Raw genomic sequence first — 23,750 nt, 5'->3', positions numbered from 1 at the left:
ATTTATCTCGTCGTATATTGAGATTGGGACAAGGAAACAATCCATGGAATAGACCGGGAGAGCCATAGCTATTGATTCAATGAGAACTTCTTTTCCAGCTGGGGATAAGTATTTCTTTCACCATCCTTCTATTCTCTCTATAACAATATTTTATGATTATGAACTTTAAAAGTAATTTTCATACTGAATCTTTAAGTAATTAACCAAATATTTTTTCATTATTTTCTAATTAAATAATTAGTGTTTATATTTTTGACGCAGGTATGTTTATTATTTATTAACGCTAAAATAAAAGGAAAAAAAATAACCATAAAATTTAGAAACCCTATAAAGTTTTCAATAACAAAACGGTGTTAGTAAAAATAAGACGGCTGCTAACTCGTCAAAGTTGCGGAACCCTAACTAAAGCCTCGACCGAAATCTCTTGCCGGAGACGAAACTATGCAGTGTTTGGCGATGGCCACGGACCGTGTCTCTTTTACGTCCTTCCTTCCAAGGTACTTCTCTTTGTTCCTTCGTTCTTTAAATTCATATATACCTTTTGCTTGCCCTTTTTTTCTGATTAAACTTCTTCAAAACGAGGTAGTTCTATATATGTTCGCTTTGCTCTAAAATAATATTTTTTTGGCTTTTTTTGAAAAAATATTAACAATAGAGGATTAGTTTATTATCATGGGGTTCACATAGATTGGATGTGTTTTGTATGTTTATATGTATTTTCAGGGATCAGAGTCCATATCTAAAGAAACAATTGAAGCCAACAAGAGTGTCTTTCTCCAACTTTGACGCATTCCCAAAATCAACTGTTCCTCTTCCAGGTATTATAGGTTGTTATCAATATTGGAAGCTTGTCTTGTAATGACTCTTTCAACAACTAAAACTAATTTCCAAAACTGCAGCAAATTCACATGTGGACTTTGCATCATCATCATCATCATTCAACCATATATTTTCTCGTGACCGAAGACTAACAAAGCCTCTGAGTATTGTCAGAGCATCTACAAGTGAAAACTCGACCTCAGGAGCCGCAAAAAGAATGGAAAACAGATTATTCGTCGTGTATTGCTGCTTAGGGTTCATATGGATACTCCATGACTGCCATCTGCCTCTTTACTTGAGGTTTCACATGATTATGATAATGCTTCTGGATGCAAGCGAATTTTTCTTCCCATCTATTAACTTCAATGGATGGTTTCAGAAGTATTACCTGAGGATGGTGATAGGGTTTAGTTGCACATGCATCCTTTGTGACCTTGTTTGTGACTTGTTGTGCTGCGCAGGGGCTGGAATCTGTTTTCTGACTCCGATCGTCAAAGCATGTTGGCCGTTTTTGAAACGTTTTCTGTGGGCCTCTACCAAATAATTATGACTATCTATAAGACTTGTATTATATGATCACTGGTAATTTTTAATTCGACTACGAATTAAAAATTAAGAGGGGATGTAACTGATGTTGATCGATATTATAAACAATATTTTATGATTTTTTTTTTTTAACACCTCAAATATTTCATTATATTGTAAAGGGAAAATCACTAGTTTGACCCAAATTGAGCAGTTAATTGCTAGATTAACTCCTAAAATTTAAGGGTCAATTGGGTTAGTTTTATACCGAAAATACTTTTTTTTGCTTTGTTAGGAAAAAAAAAAGTCAATATTACCTTTGGTTAAAAATTTCTGCAATTTCGTTTTTTTTTTTTTTTATAAAAGTCTGCCATACAAGTAATGGCAGATTAATTTGTAAGTGGCAGATTTATTGTCGATGGCAGTTTTTCTTTGGCAGACTTATTTTAGATGGCAAATTAATTTGCAGTGTTTGACGGCAGATTTTTTTTCTATGGCAGATTTATTTGAAGTGTGTAACGACAGTTTTTTTGTGAACAACAGATTTTCTTAACGCGACAGACTTATTTATAAAGTCATGACAGATTTTCATTGTTTTAGTCAATTTTCTAGGAATTTTGTGGCAGATTTTTTATGATTGTTGTAACAGTTTTATTTTTCACTTAAAAAATCTGTCACATTGCGACAGATTTATAAACGTAAAATTAATTGCTAGTTTGACATATAATGGTGACAGATTTTTTGTAAGTTATGACTGGTTTTTGGATTGATGGAAAAATCTGTTGTTTGATAACAGATTTTCGAAAGTCTTTTTAAAATTGCTATATTGACCCACATGCACAATATACGTTATGGCAGATTTTCTTATGTTATGACAGTTGTTTTTTCCTACTAAAAAATCTGCTGCTTGATAACAGATTTATTATATATGAATACAATGATAACATATTTGTTTTATGTTGATATAGTGACAGCAGATTTTTTTCAGGGGTAATGACAGATTTATTAGTGCCTTTTGTGACAGATTTTTTTAAAGTTAAGCGACAGACTTTTGTAGCAGTTGCCATATATGGCGAGAATCTAGGGTTTACCTTATTTTTTTTCTCTTTTATATCGTGCCTCCCCTCCCCTCCCCCTATATCGACTGAAATTTTTTTTCTCTTTTGGGTTCATCTTTTTTTTTCCATAAATTCCTTCTTCCTCCTCTCCAATGTGGATTTAATCATGCTTTCTTTCCTTTTGGGGTTCATAATCGACTTCTCTATTGTTTTCCTTTGAAGGTGGTTTTTTTTTTCCTATATCTTCCTTCACGTTTTAGAGTGATTGTTACACAACCAAGAGAATATGAAGCATGTGATTCTCGTTTGTGGTAATTGGATCTTTGACAACAACAAATGGTTGTTTGTTGTTGATAATGAAAGGCGTTCACGAATTCTTCAATGTAACGATCAAAGCAAATTTGATGATTGCATTGAAATGGTATATGAGGATTACAGGCTGGATAACAAGGTATTTGATGTTGTCTTGAGTTACAAGATCTCGAAGAGGTTATTGCAGGATTTACCCAGTGATACACCACCAGTTATTATCGATAATTCTCGTCAGTTGCACACTTTTCTGGGACAATTGGAAACGGTTACAGGTCGACTTTGTGTTGAAGTGAAGAAGAAAATACAGACTAATTTGAATCACAAAGGTAAGAAACGAGGAAGAGATGAAAATGATCAGGTTGGAGAAGAGTATCTTGATATGGCCATCGACACAAATGAAGAAGAGATCGATGAAGATGATAGTAGATTTGATTATTGTGATGATTCTGACGGAACAGATTCTGATGATGAGAATTTTACCATGTATGGAATTCCACCAGAAGAAGAGGATCAACAATTGCCAATGAAGAACAGGAGTTCATCTTTTTATATTGAAGAAAATAAGAAACCTGTTGATGTCTCAAAGGTAGACTTGTCTTCTGTGAATTTGGCTGTTGGGCAAATGTATGATACAAAGGAACACTTAGAAACACGGTTGAAGATACTAACCTTGGTACAAAGGTTTGATTATTTTGTTTACAAATCGAGACCAACACTATTGATTGTCAAGTGTTGGGTTAAAGGATGCAAGTGGAGGGTAAGAGCTGCAACAATAAATCACTTTCCAAAGTTTGAGGTCCGTGTGTTTATTTCAGCACATACATGTTCTGTAACAGAGCGTTCTACACGTGCTCGACAAGCAGATCATCATATTCTAGGAGAGTTGTACAAAGATTTTGTTGGTGGAGTTGGTCCCAAGGTACTGCCAATGCATGTTGCTGAAGCGTTAAATAAACGCTTTCAAATCAAGGTATAATTTTTCTATTTATTTAGCATTATTTTGATTATTTTGTTTAGCTTTATCATTATTCCGTTTTTTTTTTCACAACAATGAAAAAAAAATATTTGTTGATGATAGATGGATTATTGGAAAGCATATCGAACGTTAAGGCATGCTCGCGAGTTGGTCAGGGGTAGTCCAGAGAGTGGTTATGAGCAGCTTCCTACATATTTGTATATGATAAAAAGGGCAAATCCTGGAACTTTTACACAGTTTGATGTTGATGAAGCTCAAAGATTTAAGTACTGTTTTCTAGCATTTGGTGCAAGCATACAGGGATTTCCGTTTTTGAGGAAAGTGGTTATTGTGGATGGTACTTTTTTACAGGGAAAATACTTAGGGACACTACTGACAGCAACAGCTCAAGATGGCAATTTTCAGATTTTTCCAATTGCTTTCGCCGTGGTTGATACAGAGAATGATGAATCATGGGAATGGTTTTTCAAGCAACTCAGCTGTGTGATACGTGATGATGAAAGTCTTTCCATTATTTCTGATAGGCACAAATCAATTGGGAAAGCTATTAAAAAGGTTTATCCGAAGTCTAGTAGGGGAATATGCACATACCATATGTACAAGAATATTTTGGTTCGGTTTAAAGGTCGAGCAGAATTTGCTTTGGTTAAAAAGGCGGCAAATGCTTTTAGACTTATCGACTTTCAAACCACATTTGATCAGATAGAAGCCATGAATCCAGCACTACATGAGTACCTCGTAAGGGCTGATGTGCGTATGTGGACTCGTGTACATTTCCCAGGTGATAGGTACAACTTGCTTACAAGCAACATTGCAGAATCAATGAATAAGGTCATGTCACATGCTAGGAGCTTTCCTATTGTACAACTATTGGAAGAAATAAGGTCCATGATGACTAGGTGGTTTTCAGATAGAAGGACTGATGCATTGAAGATGACAACAGACTTGACTCGTGGTGTAGAGAAAATTCTCCAGGTCTGTTCGTTTTCATCCTTTCTTAGCAAGTGTGTATGTTATACAACTAAGTTTCTAATATAATGTCGTTATTATTTTATAGGGTCGTGTGTACTATGCTAAGTTACTTACTGTCCAAGATATCGATGTACACCAAGTACAAGTAACAAGTGGAACATCTCTGCATGTTGTCAATTTGAAAGATAAAAAGTGTACGTGTTGCCGGTTTGACTTGGAGAAACTCCCTTGTGCACATGCAATTGCGGTCGGTGAATTCAGAAACATTTCTCGCATTTCAATGAGTCATCCTTATTATCGGAAACACTACGTTTACACTTCCTACGAGAATGCCATCATGCCAAGGGAGCTTGATAAATCTGTTCCTGGACATGTGATAACGAAGGTATGTAGACCACCGATTCCAAAACAACAACCAGGTAGACCAAAGAATCCAAGAATCAAATCAGCATTGGAAATTGCAATGGAAAAGAAGAAGCCAAGAAAACAATACACATGTGGTAATTGCAACCAAGTAGGGCATAATCGCAAGACATGTACTCTATAATTTCCTAGTTTTTGTTATCTTCCCAAGTTCTCTTTATTTTTTTGTTGAAAATGACAATGCTTTCATTCACATAGAATTCTTTTTAGTTCAAAGTTCTTTTATATTCTCCACTTCTTTTGTTAGTAACAATTTAAAATTTAAAATGAGTATATTGTCATCGTTCACGTTCAAATTCACATGCAAAAGAAGAGTAGTCTTCAAGTTATATTATCATCATTCACGTTCACATTCACATGCAAAAGAAGAATAGTCTACAATTATAATGTTATTACAAAACGTAAGGCAATGAAACAAAATAGTCTACAAGGACTCATCAACTAGGGAAGGGATGATAACAGCTCGAGGAGGTGAATAAGTCATATTAGGTGGTATGGCTAATTCTCTGACTTTGTCGTATAATTCCGCTGCAAGCTTAATCCGAAGAGCCAACATGTTCTCATCGCAAAGCCCATCAAATGTTTTCCCAAGAGCTAAACATTCAATGTACTTAAGAGCATACACACCACAATCACCTGGATTTTCATTCCGAGGAACATTTTTCTTCACCCTTCTCAATTCCAACATTGCTCTGCTCTTTTTACGGTTTGTCTCAGGAATCATGTCACTTAACATCGCATGAATCATTCGCCTTAAAGGCAAACATGCAATGGCCATTTGTTCGTCATTCACCAAGGTTGGTATGCTATCATAGATGTGAATCTTCTTACCTCGCAAGTCAATATCCAAAGCCACCCAATGGTTCCCATTGACAAAAAGACAAGCGTATAAGTTATCCACATCAATCCACCACTTCTTGTTCGTAGCTGACTCCTCAGGATATTCACCAAAAACTTGTTTCACATAGGAATCCCGAAACACAAAATTCTTAGGCCCCATATCAAACTGAATGTAGTCATTCTTCAATGTAGTCATCAGATCTTGGTCTAAGAAAGCTATGCGCTCTTTAGGATACGGACAAGGCTCACGCATATATCTTCGCCGGAACATAGCCATTGCACAACCCATGTGCTACATTCAAAAAAATAAAAACTAGAATAAGCGAAAATATAGTATTGAATAAACGCCTATACTAAATTATCAAAAATAAACTTACATGTTCTGTCAACCATCCATAGTCATAGCTTGGCCAATGTTTCCTTGGAGTCATAATTTTCCAATAGAATCTCACAGCTGCGTTGCTGGTGCTAAGTGGCTCTTTCCTGTGAATATAAGAAAGAGTTAGTACATATATAGATAATGATAGTAACTTTTATAAACTATTCAGAGTTGTTGATGTATATACTTATCAAGGCTGAGAAAATCCAGAAGTCTCTGATGTTTCTCATCATCTACAGGCTTAAGATGATCGCCTAACACATTATCACCCTCTGTAATGATCCGCTTGACTGTCGAGTTACCAAGGTAAGGATACTTCTGCGATTCTGCCAACTGGGGCACGCGTCTAGAAGTCTTCGAAGGTCCAGGTCCATCCAACTTCGTCAAAGCCTCTCCAAGGCGGTTTAATGTCACCTCAAGTTTTTTATGTACCAACTGATCCTCCTTGTTGGACCATGTATCTTCAGAACTGGAAGCTATTTTCAATTTAGCTTTCTGAACTTGGGTAGTGATATCCTCAACGTCGTCAGAAGCAAGACCAGTAATCTTCTTTTTCTTGGAAGTTTCCTTCTTCCCAACCTTCACAGATTCCTTCCTCACCACCCTTTGAACTGGAAATTCATCTTGTGATGTCTGCTTCATCTCAACAATCCATGACTGCAACCGAACAGAACATTCCAAGGAGGTAAGAAAATCGAACATGAGAAGCAAAAACAATCCATGATATGTTTAAGAAAAAAACAAACAGAACATGAGAAGTTTAAAAAAAAACAGAACATGAGAAGTTTAAAAAAAACAGAACATGAGAAGTTTTATAAATTCAGAACATGAGAAGTTTTAAAAAAACAGACCATGAGAAGTAAAAAAAAAAACAGAACATGAGAAGTTTAAAAAAAAACAGAACATGAGAAGTTTAAAAAAAACAGAACATGAGAAGTTTTATAAATTCAGAACATGAGAAGTTTTAAAAAAACAGACCATGAGAAGTAAAAAAAAAAACAGAACATGAGAAGTAAAAAAATAAAACGACGTGGTCGAGTTTTTTAAAAACAGAACATGAGAAGTTTTAGACAACAACAGAACATGAGAAGTAAAGGAAAATGTAACTTACAAGTGTTTTACTTGTTCCCTCATCATCGTTAATGGTGTGCGAAGTGGCATCATTCCGTACATCAGCGTCTTTAGGCTCTTTTCTTTCTTTCTCCAATGCTTTAATCCTCTCACCCATCTCCTCTTTGAACACCGTCATTTTTTTTTCAACGAATGTTTCAAATTTACTCTCCAAAGCATCTATTCGACTGTTGAGTGTTTTGCCCAAGTCAGAAATAGTCTCATTCATTTTCTCAATCGCCCTCCAAATATCCAAAGAAATTGACTTGTCATCCTTACCATCCTACAATAACATGTTCATTAATATCATAATAGAGAAGACAAAAAATGTTAATCAATTACGGTAAAGGAAAACGAAACCTTACCTCCATGTTGGTTACATTTTCTCCTTGTTCACATTTAGGATCACTATCTGTCAATCTTTTTTTTCTTAGGATTGCACCCTCTGTTGTCATTCACCTTATCAGCTTCAGCACTTCTTTTCTTCTTTTTTGAACTTATACCAACTGTTTTGACACAACTCCAAGCATCTAGAGACAAACAGTTATGAATGAGATCTTTAAGTAGCTCGTCTAGGTGTAGATCCGTATGCTCATCTGTGTCAGACCATAGAGGATACATGTTTTCCTCTGAAACATGAACCATATGCCTAACACGAACCTACAAGCCATGAATAAAGTGATTAACACTGGTAATAACTTTAAATTCACACAAATTATTAATTGATGTAAAAAGTATTTTTTTTTAAAGATAGTAACAAACTAGCACCACTACTAACCTGTCCATGCAACTTCTTCTCGTTTTGGATGAATTTTGTGAAGTTGATACGTTTTCGAGATGATCGCCAATCAAGAAGTGGAACACCAGTGGTTTCTATCCTTCTAACCCTATAACTTTCTCCTATTCCAGTAACACTCTCATACAACCAAATTAACAAAGCATGAACACACCCGTGTATGGTGTATGAATCTCTGTCATAGTCAACCATCTTCACAGAATTCACTAGACTACTAAAAGCAACCCGACCCCATGGATGTTTTTCAAAAGCAACTGGATCTAAAACTCTCTTAGCGGTTGCCAACGGGATTCTAGATGTATGATGAATTCCATGTACGCATACTGACAACAAACATAACCTACCAACCATCATCCTCTTATCAAGATGCCATGTTTTGCTAGAATCAATAACCTTTACCAACTCACTCCACATAGGACCATCAAGGGTTGTTGGTATTTTCATTTCTTTCCAGAAATCATGGTGATCAACATCAAAGTTCTCTAAAAGATCAAATGCATCACAATTTAACCTTGTTATCTCTGCAAACTCATTTAAAGAAAATCTAATTGGCCTATTATCGATCAAAGACCAAACCTCATGAATGTTGTTGATTCTCAGCTGATGTGTGAGTAGAAAGTGAACTCTCTGCGCAGCCCAGGTGTATTCCAATTCAGCAAACTTTATAAACACTCCAAGAGATGAGTCCTTGAGTTTATCCCACACGTCCACCCCTAATCATTCTCTCAAAATTCCAATTTTGGACACAAAACAATTGTGGTTCATGCTCCTATGTTGGAGAGGCGATTTCCCTTCTTCATAAAGTAGAGGAGGATATTTGATGCTATTGCTTGAAGATGCCATTCCTAAACATACAAAAAAAAAGAATCAAATGTAACACAAAATTGTTAGATACTTCTAATCCAAAAAAAAAAATCTCTCATTTATAGAAATCAAAGAGAAACTAATGAACACAACAATTAAGATAAAGCTAAATCAATCGCAAGTTCCTATTTAAGCACAATTCCTATTTAAGTAGCAAAGACGTTCACTGGTTTGCAATTTCAAAAAAGTATCAAACAATTTCAGAAGAAACACTAATGTACCATTGACGAACAGAGAGATTGGTGCAGGATTAATCTACAATTTTCAATTGTACTAAATCACTCTGACCAAACTAACTAAATATGATTAAACTATAATTTAACAAATTCGACAGTGCTAATAAATTATTAAGGGGAAGTTCCTAGTACTTTTTAATTCAATTTAACAGATTAATCGGGAAGACATGTGATTTCATCTGAGTTTTTTGGAGAAATTAAGCCAAAAGACAACAAAAGGAAAGCTTTTATACCTCAAAGGGTGTAACAATGGCGAGGGCTTCAAGAACACCGGCGCCGAATCCGAAAATCAACCACCACTGAAGCCACTAGGGTTCTTATTCCGCCGCCGGAATAAACGACCCACGACGACCGCTGTATCTGGCTAGAGCAGTGAACACCGGTGATTACACTTCTTATTCGCCGGCGAAGATGACAATAGATCGTGCTTCCGAAGCCACTAGGGTTCTTATTCCGCCGCCGGAATAAACGACCCACGACGACCGTTGTATCTGGCTAGAGCAGTGAACACCGGTGATTACACTTCTTATTCGCCGGCGAAGATGACAATAGATCGTGCTTTTCTCCCTGGACTGTAAAACCTGTTCTTTGCCGGCGGAAGAAACGAAGTTTCGGTTTGTACCAAAAAAAACGATTGTCGGGTTTTTTTTTCTAGTTTTGACTTAACATTTTTTTGTTTTTATTTTATCATTTAGTTAATTTTTATTTCCTATTTCAATTTTAATTGGGCTTTTGGTAATTTAAACACAAAATTGTGTTATTCTAGTTTTTCCCTAAGAGAGGGTGTCAAACGAGCAATTTTTTTTCAAAATTGTGTCAATCTGGTCTATTTTCACTATTGTAAAAGGATGATACAAGTAGTTGACCAACCAAGAAGGTGGTACAGAGTACACTTGGTACAAAGAGTCAATACATAAAGCACTTTTGGCAAAAGCATCCGCAGCCGAGTTTTTCTCACGATTGATATGGCCCAAAGAAGCATATGGTAACTTCCTCATCCAATGGCGTATATCGTACAAGAGAGTATCTATCTTCTGCTTATTTTTACCTGTGTTAATCAGGTTGACTAATTCCAAGTTGTCACTTTCGAACCAGACATGTTGAAATCCTTGTGTTCACATAAGTTGGAGAGTATGTAAGAATCCAAATGCTTCTGCTTGTAGGGCTGATTGTGCGGGATGGAGTTTTGCACAACCAGAGAGTATGACGCGTCCATTACAGTCTCGTATCAGCCATCCAGTATTAGTATGGGGACGTCCAAGTAAAAATCCACTATCGAAATTGCATTTCACCCAATTCTGAGGTGGTGGAGTCCATTTACTGCACTTATTGTGTTGCATATCCATTGATGTATGCGGAGTAAGTACTTCTTCTGTCTGGGCTTCCAGCCACTCTTCTGCATCTTGTAATCCTTTTCTGGTTTCACACTGGGGAGATCTGTTCTTCTTTTGGAAAAAAAATTCATTGCGTGATTTCCATATTCGCCATATTATCCAGAAGGGTAACGTACGAATCAGTCGAGGTGTATCCTTATTCTTCGCCATCTTAATGAACATGTGAAACTTGTCTTTAACTGAATTAGTAGAGGTGTGTTATCCTATTGCAGTTACTCTCGTACTTCGCCACACAGATTCAGCGTAGGGGCAGTTGAAAATGACATAGTTGATCGTTTCCTCTTCCGCACAGCACCGTTGACAGATCGGATCAGCTGGAATTGTTCTTGTACAAAGCTGTGAATTAGTAGCCAGAGCACCTGATAAACTTCTTCAAAGAAAATGTTGAAGTTTTGGGGGGAATATCTAGATTCCAAATGTCTTTTTTCAGGTCTATCGAACCCTCTAGGGGTTGAATAATCTCCTCTTCCAATAGATTAACATGTGTAGATACCCAATAACCTGAATGAACTGTGTATTGAGCATCATCAATGTAAGACTAGACATACTCGTCAACCTCTGCATGCTGAGAAAGGTACAGTTGTGATGCTAAATGTTGATTTGCAGGATTTAAGACACCTTCAAAAATTGTGGTGTCCCATTCTCTTTTGTTTTCTTTCCATAGATCAGCCAATGTCATCTCCGAATTGAGTATAGGACCATGGGCTGGTCTTGGCGGTAATGTCGGCAGCCATGGATCCTCCCAAACCTTTGTATTCTGACCATTTCCTAACCGGACTATGAGTCCTTGTTGTAATACTTCTTTTCCGGCTTGGATAGATCTCCAACTATAGGAACAATTGCTTCCATTAGTTGCATGTACGTATGATATATGAGGATGATACATACCTTGATATAGTCTGGCTAGTAGACTGTTTGGGTTTTTGGGGATTCTCCAGGCTTGCTTTGCAAGTAGGGCTCAGTTAAAATTATGTAAATCTCTGAAACCTAAACCACTTTCCTTTTTTGGTAGAGACATTCTATCTCATGCCACCCAATGTATTGAGCGTTTCCCATTCTCTTGACCCCACCAGAAAGTTGAAATGACACTATTTATCTCGTCGCATATTGAGATTGGGACAAGGAAACAATCCATGGAATAGACCGGGAGAGCCATAGCTATTGATTCAATGAGGACTTCTTTTCCAGCTGGGGATAAGTATTTCTTTGACCATCTTTCTGTTCTCTCTATAACAATATTTTATGATTATGAACTTTAAAAGTAATTTTCATACTGAATCTTTAAGTAATTAACCAAATATTTTTTCATTATTTTCTAATTAAATAATTAGTGTTTATATTTTTGACGCAGGTATGTTTATTATTTATTAACGCTAAAATAAAAGGAAAAAAAATAACCATAAAATTTAGAAACCCTATAAAGTTTTCAATAACAAAACGGTGTTAGTAAAAATAAGACGGCTGCTAACTCGTCAAAGTTGCGGAACCCTAACTAAAGCCTCGACCGAAATCTCTTGCCGGAGACGAAACTATGCAGTGTTTGGCGATGGCCACGGACCGTGTCTCTTTTACGTCCTTCCTTCCAAGGTACTTCTCTTTGTTCCTTCGTTCTTTAAATTCATATATACCTTTTGCTTGCCCTTTTTTTCTGATTAAACTTCTTCAAAACGAGGTAGTTCTATATATGTTCGCTTTGCTCTAAAATAATATTTTTTTGGCTTTTTTTGAAAAAATATTAACAATAGAGGATTAGTTTATTATCATGGGGTTCACATAGATTGGATGTGTTTTGTATGTTTATATGTATTTTCAGGGATCAGAGTCCATATCTAAAGAAACAATTGAAGCCAACAAGAGTGTCTTTCTCCAACTTTGACTCATTCCCAAAATCAACTGTTCCTCGTCCAGGTATTATAGGTTGTTATCAATATTGAAAGCTTGTCTTGTAATGACTCTTTCAACAACTAAAACTAATTTCCAAAACTGCAGCAAATGCACATGTGGACTTTGCATCATCATCATCATCATCATTCAACCATATATTTTCTCGTGACCGAAGACTAACAAAGCATCTGAGTATTGTCAGAGCATCTACAAGCGAAAACTCGACCTCAGGAGCCGCAAAAAGAATGGAAAACAGATTATTCGTCGTGTATTGCTGCTTAGGGTTCATATGGATACTCGATGCCTGCCATTTGCCTCATTACTTGAGGTTTCACATGATTATGATAATGCTTCTGGATGCAAGCGAATTTTTCTTCCCATCTATTAACTTCAATGGATGGTATAAGAAGTATTACCTGAGGATGCTGATAGGGTTTAGTTGCACATGCATCCTTTGTGACTTGTTGTGCTGCGCAGGGGCTGGAATCTGTTTTCTGACTCCGATCGTCAAAGCATGTTGGCCGTTTTTGAAACGTTTTCTGTGGGCCTTTACCAATTAATTATGACTATCTATAAGACTTGTATTATATGATCACTGGTAATTTTTAATTCGACTACGAATATGAATTAGATTAAAATTAAGAGGGGATGTAACTGATGTTCGATCGATATTATAAACAATATTTTATGATTATGAACTTTAAAAGTAATTTTCATACTGAATCTTTAAATATATATACATATATATATATATATATATATATATATATATATATATATATATTTAAATTAATAGCCTGTTCAGATCTTCGTGTTGAGAACTTGAGATTGACTCCTTTGAGTCTTTGACTGTCCGCGCAAAAGAGAAAAATATACAACCGCAAAATGGTATAAATTTGTTTATCTTAAACCAAAAAGCAATTGACTTGCAATGTAAGCAGAGATTGGAACACAAGAAACATACATTGTATTGGTTTTGTTGAGCTGAGAGTTTGAAAACCTAATTACGGTCCTTGTAAACCGTCTTGATCTGGTCCGTTCCTTGTAGCCAAAGATGGAATCCATGACATGTGATTAGCTCATTTCCTAATGTCCTTGGCCTCACTTCCTTATCATTTTGATTCTGAATTCTCTCAATCGATCCACAAAGTCTCCTGCTTTAAGGTTACCCTAAAGAGATTCATGTTCAAATTCAACCAAACATTCTTTGCAGTACCAAGAAACACTCAACCTAAAGGAAAATAAGTGTTGTCCTATTGATCATAGACACTTAATCTCCTTTATGATCTCAAAGCCACTAGGAAACATATATACTAAAAGGCTGAGACTGTAAAGATAACTTACAAAGAGACCACAAAAGCTAATCTAAAACCGAACCCAACTAATGAAACGACTACTTGAAGGTCACAAACTTGTTAGTTCCGTGTCTGGCCCAATGGTTCTTGAGATCAACAGGGTGAGAGAGGCTATACCCTTCGCCAGCAAGCCTTGCAAGGAGCTTGACATAAGCACCATTGCTCATTTTTCTTCCAGCAAGACGAGCTCCGGGTCTTGTGGTGCTCATGGGTAGTGGATATGTCGATATGCTGATGGTACAGCATGAGGATTGCCAACCTCCCATGCCCCATTTGTAGCAAACCCTTGAAACCCCTGTACATGAACACACAGGAGGAGGAACCCCGGAAGTATCGAAGCTTGAAATGTCAATGTTGATGTCCAGATTCTTCTTCTCGCGCTTTGTTTCTGGTATGCTCAAAGTTTTCTTTGACTTGTAGGATGCAGAGCGTTTCTTTCTTGGCGTTTTAGGCTTCAAAGCTTTCGAAGGAGGGAGACTGATTCGTGGACTTCTGTTCCACGGTTTCCACACCGTTTCTGTAATCTATAGTAGTAGGAAGATAAAACGAACGAGACTGAGGCACCATCACTCCTTCGGCAGGATTTGCTTGAGATACTTGAGAAAGATGAATGCCTGTGGTCTTTGGAACAGCGCTATGGGAGTGAAACCAATGAGCATTAGATGTAAGCAAGGCTGCATCCTTGTTTGCGTTTGTTACAGATAGCATCAAGTTTTGTGAAGGAAATGAGTTCATCTTGATAGCTAGTTTCAGTGGAGAGAGATCACACACGCTCACGTTGCCGCTCCTACACCATTTCAAAAGCAGATAATCTGAGCCAACATTTCCAATCAAAAACTGAAACTAACCTTATAAAGCAACACAGAGATCCAGAAAGCAAGATAACCATTCTACAAGCTCTATACAGAGAACATAAATCTATAGTTATCTTCCGGTAATAGTACTCAATCAAAAGACAAAGCCGTTTTTACAAGACAGAAACTGTTATGTATATTCCTAATTAAAGACACAAAACTTGATTACTGAAACCCAGATGATCATCAGAACACAAAAGACACTAATATACACATCTAAAGCTTAAAGACTACATACGTAGAGGAGAAAAAGTTCTCATCTTTTTAGATTGTTTGAGTGAGAAAATTGGAAAACTCAAACGAGTTCACGAAAGAAGAAAGAATCAAGACCCATAAAGCGGATAAAACATGGAAAATCAAAACCTCTGACTAGGGTTCCTAATGAATTATAGCCAGAAACAGAGTCGAAACCAGAGAAGAGTTATCTTTCGGCGTACGCAAATAAGAAAAACGTCAGACTTACCAATGGCGATACTTCACCTCTATACTCGCTCCACTCCGAGCACTCTCTTTGATCTAAACTAAAATTATTAAATTAGGCAGATACAGTATTGACATAAAGTGTTAGTTTCTCTTTGTCATGATGATGATTGAGGAGAAACAAAAACAAGAACAGTCTATGTTCATTAAGGGGCAGAAACCAAATCGGGAGGTACAGAAGCAAGATCAAGCACCCAAGACTCTTTCAGATCAGCTCCAGATTCATGTTCAGGCAGCTTCTTGGCCGGAATCTGATGTGAGAGCAAGGCTGCAACATCGTCTTTCTCTACCCATCTGACTGCATTATACCCGTAATCCCGTCTCTTGAACAAGTTGCTACTACAGTCGTTAACCTTCTCCAAATATGCCACACTCAAGCCATACGCTTCAGAATACATCGTCAAGCACACGGCAATCTCATAGCGTCCGGTCTTTCTTCTCTGAAGAGCTGGATTTGTATCTGAGTACACTGCCCAAACAGAGCCTTTCCTGGGATATATTTGGTATGCTTCTCGTGCAGCCCTTTCGCAGTTGACAATGTGAGAGAATGGTTTCACTTGTTCAACCAAAACTTTCTCTGAAACTCCCACACGGCATATTAGAGGAACTGATCTTCATCCAAGAGATCAGTTTCTCGCTCTCACAATCCAACCAGTTGATCCATACCTTAAAAGGGTTCAAAGAAACCACTTCACTGACCAAACAGTAACTCCGAAGCATACTGTCATCACTACCATCATATATCGCCCAAATCTGCCCTTTCTTGAAGCTCCTCGGCATCCTGTCCTTACCAAAATCATATAGTTCCAAATCCTCGTCTTCCTTGTAGAATTCTTGGCTTAATTTACTATGATCCCTCTTCCTATCACCTCGTGGCACGTATTCTAAATCTACTATCTCGTTTAACACCTTCTGGTTCGTCGCCTTTTTCTTCTTTATGTTCTTCCCATTCTTTAAAGCTTCTCGTTTTTCATTCTCCTTGTTACTACTCATCTCCCTCAAAGTTTCAGTCATGGGGACATCACCTGAAGATCTCTCCTGCGTTTCGCTTCCCATGTTTTCTTCTGCAGTACTATCATTCTCAGTGATCTTTGACTTAACCTTCGATTTTTTTCTCCTTATCACCGATTGCATTTCTGCCAAAGTAATCATCCCTTCATCTTCGTCATCCAACCCCTCAGATACATTAATAGCTTCTGCTCTTTCCTCTCTCATCTCCCCTGTCTCACTCCCTCTTCTCAGACTTTCACTATCGTCACCAGCCCGCTTCTTCCTCCTACTATATGCTATGATCTCGGAAGCAAAAGTTCCAGTTCCACTTCCACCTCTACCCTCTTCTTCATTCTCAGCTTCCATTGCCTCAAAACTATTCTTGCAACTAGGGCACATCAAATTTTTCCCTAAATACTTCCTACCAAACTTATGCACCGACCTACAACTCGAACAAACTGTTGAAAATGTTGATGTTTCATCATCATCATCATCATCATCATCACCACCACCACTAACCATTTCCCCCTGAATCCTAATCCTCAACTTCATATCATACTCATTCCTTCTAACCTTATCAGAGAAAACACTAAAAGCCTCATTCAAAAGCTTAAATCCTTCCTCGCACCCGGCATAAGGATTCTTATCAGGATGCAACACTAAAGCTAGCTTCCTATACTGTTGCTTTATGGTATTGATATGAGAGAAAGGCTCTACCTTTAGAACCTTGTACCACTCAGGCATACCTCCTGCGGTGGCGGCGGCAGAGCTGATGATCTCGAAGGCGGTAACCATGACGGATAGACCTTCCGAGTCCGGAGACAAACCGAGAGCTTTCCGCGCATGATTCAGGGCCGACATTAAATTACCGGAATTGAAACTCGATTCGGCTAGGGCTTTGTGATGTATGGATTCCCTTTCAGTAGATTCCGTCGCCATTGCAGTGTGGTCGGAGACACACAAGACAGAGAGACGCCTTCAAAAAAAAAAAACTTGAACTTGAACTCTTGAGTTTTTTTTTCTTCCTTTAATTCTCACCCTAGTCTTTTCATTATTTTTCCTTATTACCCTCTTATTTGTTAAAAATCTCTTTTGTGCCTAATAGTTTCTTTTGGAGAGGTCACATACAAAACCTCTATAAATTAATAATTTAATAATATCTGAAAATCTATTAATTTATCGATAAATTAATAATTTATTGAGCTATTTTCCTAATTTGGTAAGTTTTCAAGAAATAGATTTATAAATTAAAATTTTAATCATTATAAATAACATTTTTTTAGAATCATTTACAAGAAAAACAACAATTATCATGTTTCGAAGAGAACATTAAAAGTTTTGATATAGTAAAAATATTGTAAACAAACTCTATCAAAAATTAATGTGTGTATATATATATATATATACTTGTATTTGATAATTTTATATAACTATTAATTTATAATATTGACGAGACTATATATATTTACAAAGGTTTTCAAAAAAGATACTATCTTATTATATTATCGAATTGTGTCAAAAATTACAATGGTCCAACTTGGGACCATAGAAAATTATTAATTTATAACGACTATTAATTTATAGAGTATTAATTTATGGAGATTTTACTGTACAATTTTGGCATTAAATAATAAAGTAATATAATGAAATTAATAGTGTTTTCAAAATTGGAAAACCTTTTTGGAGTAGTCGCATCATTACATAACATGTTTTCTACCAATGATAGCATAAAACTTGTAATTGGCCACAAAACCTACTTTACTTAAAGTTATTTAGTAAAAACACACTTATAAAATTTGGTGTACTTTATTTGATGTTTGAGTATATATTTGCTCTTACAAAAATTAAAACGGAGCTTTTTTAATTGAATGTTTATTTTATGCAATGGTTATAAAGGAAAGGTGCAATTATTCATAAAATTAGAAAGTTGGTTGTAGTGCAATTATTTCTAAATTTTATTGTTAAAAACATTTGAAAAATACTTTGGAAAACTACTTTTCCCATATGTATATAGATATAGCAAATAACACAAACTTGTATTAGTATATCACCTTTTGCTTTTCAAAACCTTTTTCAATTGAGGAAAAAAAAAAAACTACCTAATTGAATTTGTCAATTTTGGTGGGTTACAAACCTATGGAGTGGCTTTACATGGGTAAACTTCATAAATAAATTATAAAGAAGGGGCTTTATTAAAAAAAACACTTATTTAGGCAAAGAAGCAATTTTTATTCTCGTGAACTCCACGCCCCCTTTCGTCTCCGTGGGAAAAAAAAAAAATAAAAAATAAAAAACACAAACCAATCAGCCAATTTTATTCTTGGTCAAGACATTGATTCTCACAACAATCTCTGCAATAATCAAGCTCAGAGATTCATACCGCATCTCAAATATTGTGCTCAGAGTTTTCAGACATTTACGGTCGTTTAGGTATATGTCACATCTCCAAGTTTGTCTCTTTAGGGGTTAGAGATTACCGTTTCTGTTCTGAATTCGATTCAGTTTTCTAGGGTTTCTATTTATACTGCTGGGTTTTGTGCAATTGTGTTTCTCAGCTCCGACATTGTACCTCTCTCTGCATCTTGAGAAAAAAAGACTAAACCTTTTAGCTGTTGGCATATCAATATATATATATATAGCTGTATTGGTCAACGATCAGTTGGAGAAGTGTGGAACGAAGTGGTTGGGTTAATTGCATGAGTGGATCTTGTTGTGAGTGTTAGCTTATAGCTGATGACTTTGTCTCGCAGGAAGCTCTCGAGGGTTGTTTTTAGAAACTAGGGAACGTGATAATGGCTAGTAGCGAGAATATGGAGAAAGCGAGTAAAGAGAAGGAACCTAAAACACCGCCTTCTTCTTCTGCTGCTCTTCCCTCTTCACAGGTTTGCGTTTACCCTTCTCTGCTTCCAGTTGTTTTCAAGAGGACCTTAATATAGGAAAGGACCCATGACTTAAGCTATTAGAAGCGAGGATTAGAAGTAGGATACTAGAAAGGAAATAGAAATATTTTCAAACCCTAGATTTCAGCTAATTGTGATTTTTGTTTCCCTATCAGTGACATGTTATAGTTGGAATATTCTGTGTTTTGCAGGAACCTTCGTCGGGTGTGAGTGCTGGCATGGCTACACCAGATTGGTCTGGTTTTCAGGTCTAGGACATATTCCTCTGTCTATCGATCTGTAGTCTGTTTACCTGTTTTCTATGGATTTGATAGTTATATGTTTCTTTTTGACAGGCATATTCTCCAATGCCGCCACCTCATGGTTATGTGGCATCAAGTCCCCAACCTCACCCTTATATGTGGGGAGTTCAGGTAAACTAGCTTACATCTATCGCTTTTTATTGGGATGTGTATATAGGTGTTCAGAGTGCTGAAAAGTTGCAAAGGACTTACTGAGTGGGGGTTTACTTTATATGAGTTATAGCGTTCGACATTGATAGTTGCGTGCTTGGGGAATCGGTCTTGTTCTGAGTCAAGATTAACTCCCATTAAAATAAGATATTCGTTCAGCTCTTTATCATCATAGCTTTGATTTATTGCTGAGTGCGACATCAACTTTTACAGCATATGATGCCTCCTTATGGAACTCCGCCTCATCCGTATGTTGCAATGTATCCCCCAGGTGGCATGTATGCGCATCCTTCAATGCCTCCGGTACTACCATAGATATTTGATATGAAATGGACATGTATTGAAATGGTGGCTATTAATCATATCTTTAACACGTTCTATATTGTGTCAGGGTTCTTATCCATATAGCCCTTATGCTATGCCTTCTCCAAATGGAATGACTGAAGCTTCTGTGAGTTTGCGTCCCATATTTTTTCATTGTGTGTTTCTCAAATGGTCTTTTGCTACCTTTGTTTATTTGTAGGATCATAATTGAGAGATGATTTTATGCAGGGCAATACAACAGGCGGCACTGAGGGTGATCCTAAGCAACCTGAAGTGAAGGATAAATTGCCCATCAAAAGATCAAGGGGAAGCTTGGGAAGTTTGAACATGATTACAGGAAAGAACAATGAACCTGGGAAAAACTCGGGAGCATCAGCTAATGGAGCTTACTCAAAAAGGCATGTAACATGCTTGATTTTATCCAGTTTATGGGACGCATGCTAGGACCTCTTTGGGACTTAAGCTTGCTTCGTTAGATAATATTCATTCTGTTATTGCTCTGAGATTGTCAAAATTTTCTGGTTCCAGTGGGGAGAGCGCTTCTGATGGTTCAAGTGAAGGAAGTGATGGAAACTCTCAAAATGTAAGTTTTGGAAAGCTATCATCATCCTTTTCATTTTACTCCTATCTTTGTCGGTATGCATTCATTCTGGCAACCATGTTGACACGAGGCACTGTTCCATGAAGATTACCTAGTTGGTCGACTCTGCAAGCCTTCATTTGAGTTTTTAACAAATTTGTTTGCTAAGAACCTAGCATGAATCTGAATTAAGATTGACCTATTCATTTCCTTGGATTTTTTCTTTAATTCCATGAATGCCGCTTGCACTTGTGATATATGCACATTAGCAAACTAAACCTTTCAGTCATTGCATCATCAAACATGTCTGTTGGATCGTCTGGGTTGAAAATCCTTATTGATATTTCCCTCTGCCTATGAGGATGAAGAGTTCCCATGATAATTATGATAGTGGTTCTGATTTACTTTGCAATCCTTGTAGGAGTCAGGATCTGGACAAGACGGAAAGGATGGTTCGTTCATGATCTTTATTATTCCTTTCATTTCTTTCATGTGACTTAACATTGTGAAAGCTGCTTACCGGAGAGTGCTTTATTCTTTTGCATTTCAACTGAAGCAGCATCTGAGAATGGTGGTTCTGCTAATGGTCCCGGAAATGGAAGTACTGGTACACCTCTTCTACCGGTGACCCAGACCGTGCCAATCATGCCAATGACAGCTGCAGGTGTTCCAGGCCCACCAACAAATTTAAATATTGGGATGGATTATTGGGGTGCCCCTACTTCATCTGCTATCCCTGGAATGCATGGGAAAGTATCTACAACAGTTCCTGGAATTGGTGCTCCAATCACGCGAGATGGTGGCCATTCACAACCCTGGTTACAGGTGTGTGTGCCCACCCTTCCTTCCCTATTTTTTTACTCAAATTAATATTGCTTTTGTCTTCACAATCAAGATTTGTTTGTCTTTTAATTAGGACGATAGAGAACTTAAGCGACAAAGACGGAAGCAGTCCAATAGGGAGTCTGCTCGAAGATCCAGGTTGCGTAAACAGGTACTAAACAAACCTTAGATTGCTTCTAGCATTCCCGTGTGAACTAAATATTGATAAGGAAGAGTTTTTTGTGTTTCAGGCCGAATGTGATGAGCTGGCCCAACGCGCCGAGGTGTTGAATGATGAAAATACAAATCTCAGAGCAGAAATCAACAAGCTCAAAAGCCAATGCGAAGAGCTCACCGCTGAGAACACCTCTCTGAAGGTAAAGATTGTTAACTTTATAAAATAGTTTTAGAGCCAGGTCATAACTCACTTTACATCAGACACAGACAGTGAAACTCTTCTCTCCTGTATTATTTGTTCTTGCAGGACCAACTTTTATTATTCCCTCCACTTGAAGGCATAAACATGGACAAGGATGGCCTCGAACCAGACAGCGATCAAACAGGCGCCGCAGAGCGAAAGGTTGATTCCCACAAAGACTCAAAGTGAAAAGACATACAGCAAAACCAATTCCTAACACAGGTATAAAAAAAAGTAGCAGCAGCAACAACACTCCACGGTTCTTTGCTAACAGGTGGTTGTAGGATTTTAGACATCAGAGATCAATTGGTTCGGAATAGTTCCTTATCTTTCTTGAGGGTTGTCCGTCCAGTGTGTGTGTGTGTGTGTTGTAAGTTAAATTAGATATTGGGAATGTTTTGCTTTATTTGCAGAAACGAATTTGAGGCAATGTGCTTTTCTGTATCCTTCTATTTTCTTTGATTACATTTTTTCAGATTAATGTTTTCTTCACTTGATGAAGTAAGTTTATCTAAGTGTGCAAACGTTAACAAATGGGTTTAGTAGGCCGAGCAATTTCCTTGTTTATCACTTTTTTCTGTCACTTTTGCGTATAGTTATTAAAAGTTGCCGTGGGTTTGGCATTAAGAAAACAAGCTTCTATATAAGGACTAAGATGATGCTCTGATAAAATCTCAAATATCTGAACTACAAAAAGTAACCATAGTAATTGTTCTGGAAAATCTCATGAGATCAAGTCAAGGAAAGGAGTTATCCAAGGAAGTTTATGATGACCAGGTGGAGGACTAAGTTGCAGAGAACAAAATCAGCAAAAGCTCGCTCAGGTGCTAAATTCTGCAATATTAAAAAGGAATGCAAATATGAATGAGTAGCTGTCTTATGAGGATAATTGTTGAAGCCCCTAATGATTATTGTAGGAGTTACCTTAAATTCCTTGTTTTCTTTGTTCACTTGAATCCGGAGGCAGACTATATACGGGAAAGACAGATTGTTTAATTTCAGTATCCAGGAATTCCCAAGCTAATCTTTAACAAGAAACAGATGGGAAACTTGTATGTTATTAAAACTCACCAGCAAGAACTGCTGTCCCGATACACAAGAGAACTCCTGAGAGAAATGAGTTGAAAGGAAACGATCCAACAAGAGCCATGTAAGCAACCTGCTCAATCACAACAATCAACACACTTAAAAAAACCAGGTTCCTTTATTAAGAAATTCAACAATGTTTATCAAGAAATCCAGTAAAATCTACATGAGTCAAGAATTAAGCAACAAGAGATGTTTAGTTTCTCGCTAGCTTCAAGCTTGTGTTCTTATATTGTAGAAAACAAAACACAGAGCAAACATTTCAACAACAAAGTGATGGATGCTAATACAAATGAACCCAAATTGCAAACTTGAGAGTGCCTTTTCTAGATAACCATTTTAAATCATATATCAATACAACAAGGCGATAATATATAAAAACCCAAAGATTTAGGATTTCAACCAAATTCTCGTAGCTGATGAACATTAAGAACTCATAAATCTGGTATCCCTAAACACATAAAACAAATCGAAAAAGCACGGATCTAGATGCACATTCGAAGCAGAGAAGGAGCTAAGAGTAGAGTACCTGGATCAAAGCTGTGAAGACCGCGAAACAAACATACAGGTCAATGATCTGCGGAAACGAGTTCAAAAACAAAGAACATTTAAGGTGATTTCAGTTTCGAAACATAAAAATCGAATGATGATTCTGATCCATATACAAGACAAACATCAGGGAATGGTGGACCTTAAGATTGGTTGGTGTAGCAACATAAGCAGATCGAAGAGTGTGGAATAGATCCCGAGCATCCTTCGTAGTCGATTTCACCATTTTCTTTCTTAAGGAGCAAACCCACAACACAACAAATTTAATTCTTCTTCTTCGTCAGAGTCTTCTGATGGTTTTACTCTCAGTGTAAAACGACGACGCTGTATGAGGATTTTGCTGATTAAAACG

General features: G+C 37.0%; 5 protein-coding genes and 3 pseudogenes across 8 annotated transcripts; 3 read left to right on the top strand and 5 right to left on the bottom strand.

Moving 5' to 3' along the window:
- Nucleotides 1-441: 441 nt before the first annotated feature.
- Nucleotides 442-1,301, top strand: LOC147946228 (protein TIC 20-IV, chloroplastic-like). The gene is made up of 4 exons (XM_087509543.1): nt 442-497; nt 724-818; nt 900-1,216; nt 1,281-1,301. Exons 1-4 carry the CDS (start codon nt 442-444, stop codon nt 1,299-1,301), a joined length of 489 nt encoding a protein of 162 aa, XP_087365669.1.
- Nucleotides 1,302-2,688: 1,387 nt separating this feature from the next.
- On the top strand, nt 2,689-5,209 carry LOC147946227 (uncharacterized). Its single transcript, XM_087509125.1, has 3 exons — nt 2,689-3,684; nt 3,793-4,665; nt 4,748-5,209. The coding sequence occupies exons 1-3, from the start codon at nt 2,689-2,691 to the stop codon at nt 5,207-5,209; spliced, it is 2,331 nt and encodes a 776-aa protein (XP_087365251.1).
- Nucleotides 5,210-5,509: 300 nt separating this feature from the next.
- LOC147946226 (uncharacterized) lies at nt 5,510-9,053 on the bottom strand (annotated as a pseudogene).
- A 1,372-nt stretch (nt 9,054-10,425) lies between these two features.
- On the bottom strand, nt 10,426-10,854 carry LOC147946225 (uncharacterized). The gene has a single exon (XM_087509542.1). It carries the CDS (start codon nt 10,852-10,854, stop codon nt 10,426-10,428), a length of 429 nt encoding a protein of 142 aa, XP_087365668.1.
- A 2,892-nt stretch (nt 10,855-13,746) lies between these two features.
- LOC104781958 (protein BASIC PENTACYSTEINE7 pseudogene) lies at nt 13,747-15,399 on the bottom strand (annotated as a pseudogene). The gene is made up of 2 exons (XR_015597196.1): nt 15,261-15,399; nt 13,747-14,730 (listed from the first exon to the last, which is right to left on the bottom strand). The product of XR_015597196.1 is annotated as a protein BASIC PENTACYSTEINE7 pseudogene (transcript).
- Nucleotides 15,308-17,270, bottom strand: LOC104781959 (uncharacterized; annotated as a pseudogene). Its single transcript, XR_015597195.1, has one exon. The product of XR_015597195.1 is annotated as an uncharacterized LOC104781959 (transcript).
- A 1,212-nt stretch (nt 17,271-18,482) lies between these two features.
- Nucleotides 18,483-22,297, top strand: LOC104781957 (bZIP transcription factor 16). Its single transcript, XM_010506761.3, has 13 exons — nt 18,483-18,697; nt 19,018-19,149; nt 19,359-19,415; nt 19,503-19,580; nt 19,833-19,922; nt 20,011-20,070; nt 20,172-20,341; nt 20,472-20,526; nt 20,945-20,975; nt 21,083-21,348; nt 21,440-21,517; nt 21,597-21,722; nt 21,830-22,297. Exons 2-13 carry the CDS (start codon nt 19,060-19,062, stop codon nt 21,950-21,952), a joined length of 1,224 nt encoding a protein of 407 aa, XP_010505063.2. The 5' UTR covers nt 18,483-18,697; nt 19,018-19,059; the 3' UTR covers nt 21,953-22,297.
- A 110-nt stretch (nt 22,298-22,407) lies between these two features.
- On the bottom strand, nt 22,408-23,718 carry LOC104781956 (dolichyl-diphosphooligosaccharide--protein glycosyltransferase subunit DAD2-like). 2 transcript variants are annotated; one of them, XM_010506760.3, is made up of 5 exons: nt 23,541-23,718; nt 23,379-23,426; nt 22,835-22,922; nt 22,688-22,731; nt 22,408-22,597 (listed from the first exon to the last, which is right to left on the bottom strand). In XM_010506760.3, the coding sequence occupies exons 1-5, from the start codon at nt 23,622-23,624 to the stop codon at nt 22,514-22,516; spliced, it is 348 nt and encodes a 115-aa protein (XP_010505062.2). In that variant the 5' UTR covers nt 23,625-23,718; the 3' UTR covers nt 22,408-22,513. The 2 variants fall into 2 exon arrangements, with proteins under 2 accessions (XP_010505062.2, XP_087366966.1); XM_087510840.1 differs by lacking the exon at nt 23,379-23,426 and having other exon boundaries at nt 22,835-22,947; nt 23,515-23,700.
- Between the last annotated feature and the right edge of the window lie 32 nt (nt 23,719-23,750).

This window comes from Camelina sativa, chromosome 4 (genome assembly GCF_030686135.1).
Source record: "Camelina sativa cultivar CO46 ecotype springtype chromosome 4, ASM3068613v1".
Lineage (NCBI taxonomy): Eukaryota > Viridiplantae > Streptophyta > Magnoliopsida > Brassicales > Brassicaceae > Camelina > Camelina sativa.
Note: the sequence above shows the minus strand (reverse complement) of the source record. Positions and strands in the feature narration are given on the sequence as shown.

Bases quoted from the DNA above. Each gene is read 5' to 3' on its own strand.
- LOC147946228 (XM_087509543.1), top strand. From the start codon at position 442: ATGCAGTGTTTGGCGATGGCCACGGACCGTGTCTCTTTTACGTCCTTC. The intron at 498-723 runs GTACTTCTCTTT...ATGTATTTTCAG, and splicing joins TTTACGTCCTTCCTTCCAAG to GGATCAGAGTCCATATCTAA. The intron at 1,217-1,280 runs GTGATAGGGTTT...TGTGCTGCGCAG, and splicing joins AGAAGTATTACCTGAGGATG to GGGCTGGAATCTGTTTTCTG.
- LOC147946227 (XM_087509125.1), top strand. From the start codon at position 2,689: ATGAAGCATGTGATTCTCGTTTGTGGTAATTGGATCTTTGACAACAAC. The intron at 3,685-3,792 runs GTATAATTTTTC...TGTTGATGATAG, and splicing joins ATAAACGCTTTCAAATCAAG to ATGGATTATTGGAAAGCATA. The intron at 4,666-4,747 runs GTCTGTTCGTTT...ATTATTTTATAG, and splicing joins GTGTAGAGAAAATTCTCCAG to GGTCGTGTGTACTATGCTAA.
- LOC147946225 (XM_087509542.1), bottom strand. From the start codon at position 10,854: ATGGCGAAGAATAAGGATACACCTCGACTGATTCGTACGTTACCCTTC.
- LOC104781957 (XM_010506761.3), top strand. From the start codon at position 19,060: ATGGCTAGTAGCGAGAATATGGAGAAAGCGAGTAAAGAGAAGGAACCT. The intron at 19,150-19,358 runs GTTTGCGTTTAC...TGTGTTTTGCAG, and splicing joins CTGCTCTTCCCTCTTCACAG to GAACCTTCGTCGGGTGTGAG. The intron at 20,527-20,944 runs GTAAGTTTTGGA...CAATCCTTGTAG, and splicing joins GTGATGGAAACTCTCAAAAT to GAGTCAGGATCTGGACAAGA.
- LOC104781956 (XM_087510840.1), bottom strand. From the start codon at position 23,624: ATGGTGAAATCGACTACGAAGGATGCTCGGGATCTATTCCACACTCTT. The intron at 22,732-22,834 runs GTGAGTTTTAAT...TCCCGTATATAG, and splicing joins CGGGACAGCAGTTCTTGCTG to TCTGCCTCCGGATTCAAGTG. The intron at 22,598-22,687 runs GTAACTCCTACA...TTAATATTGCAG, and splicing joins AAGAAAACAAGGAATTTAAG to AATTTAGCACCTGAGCGAGC.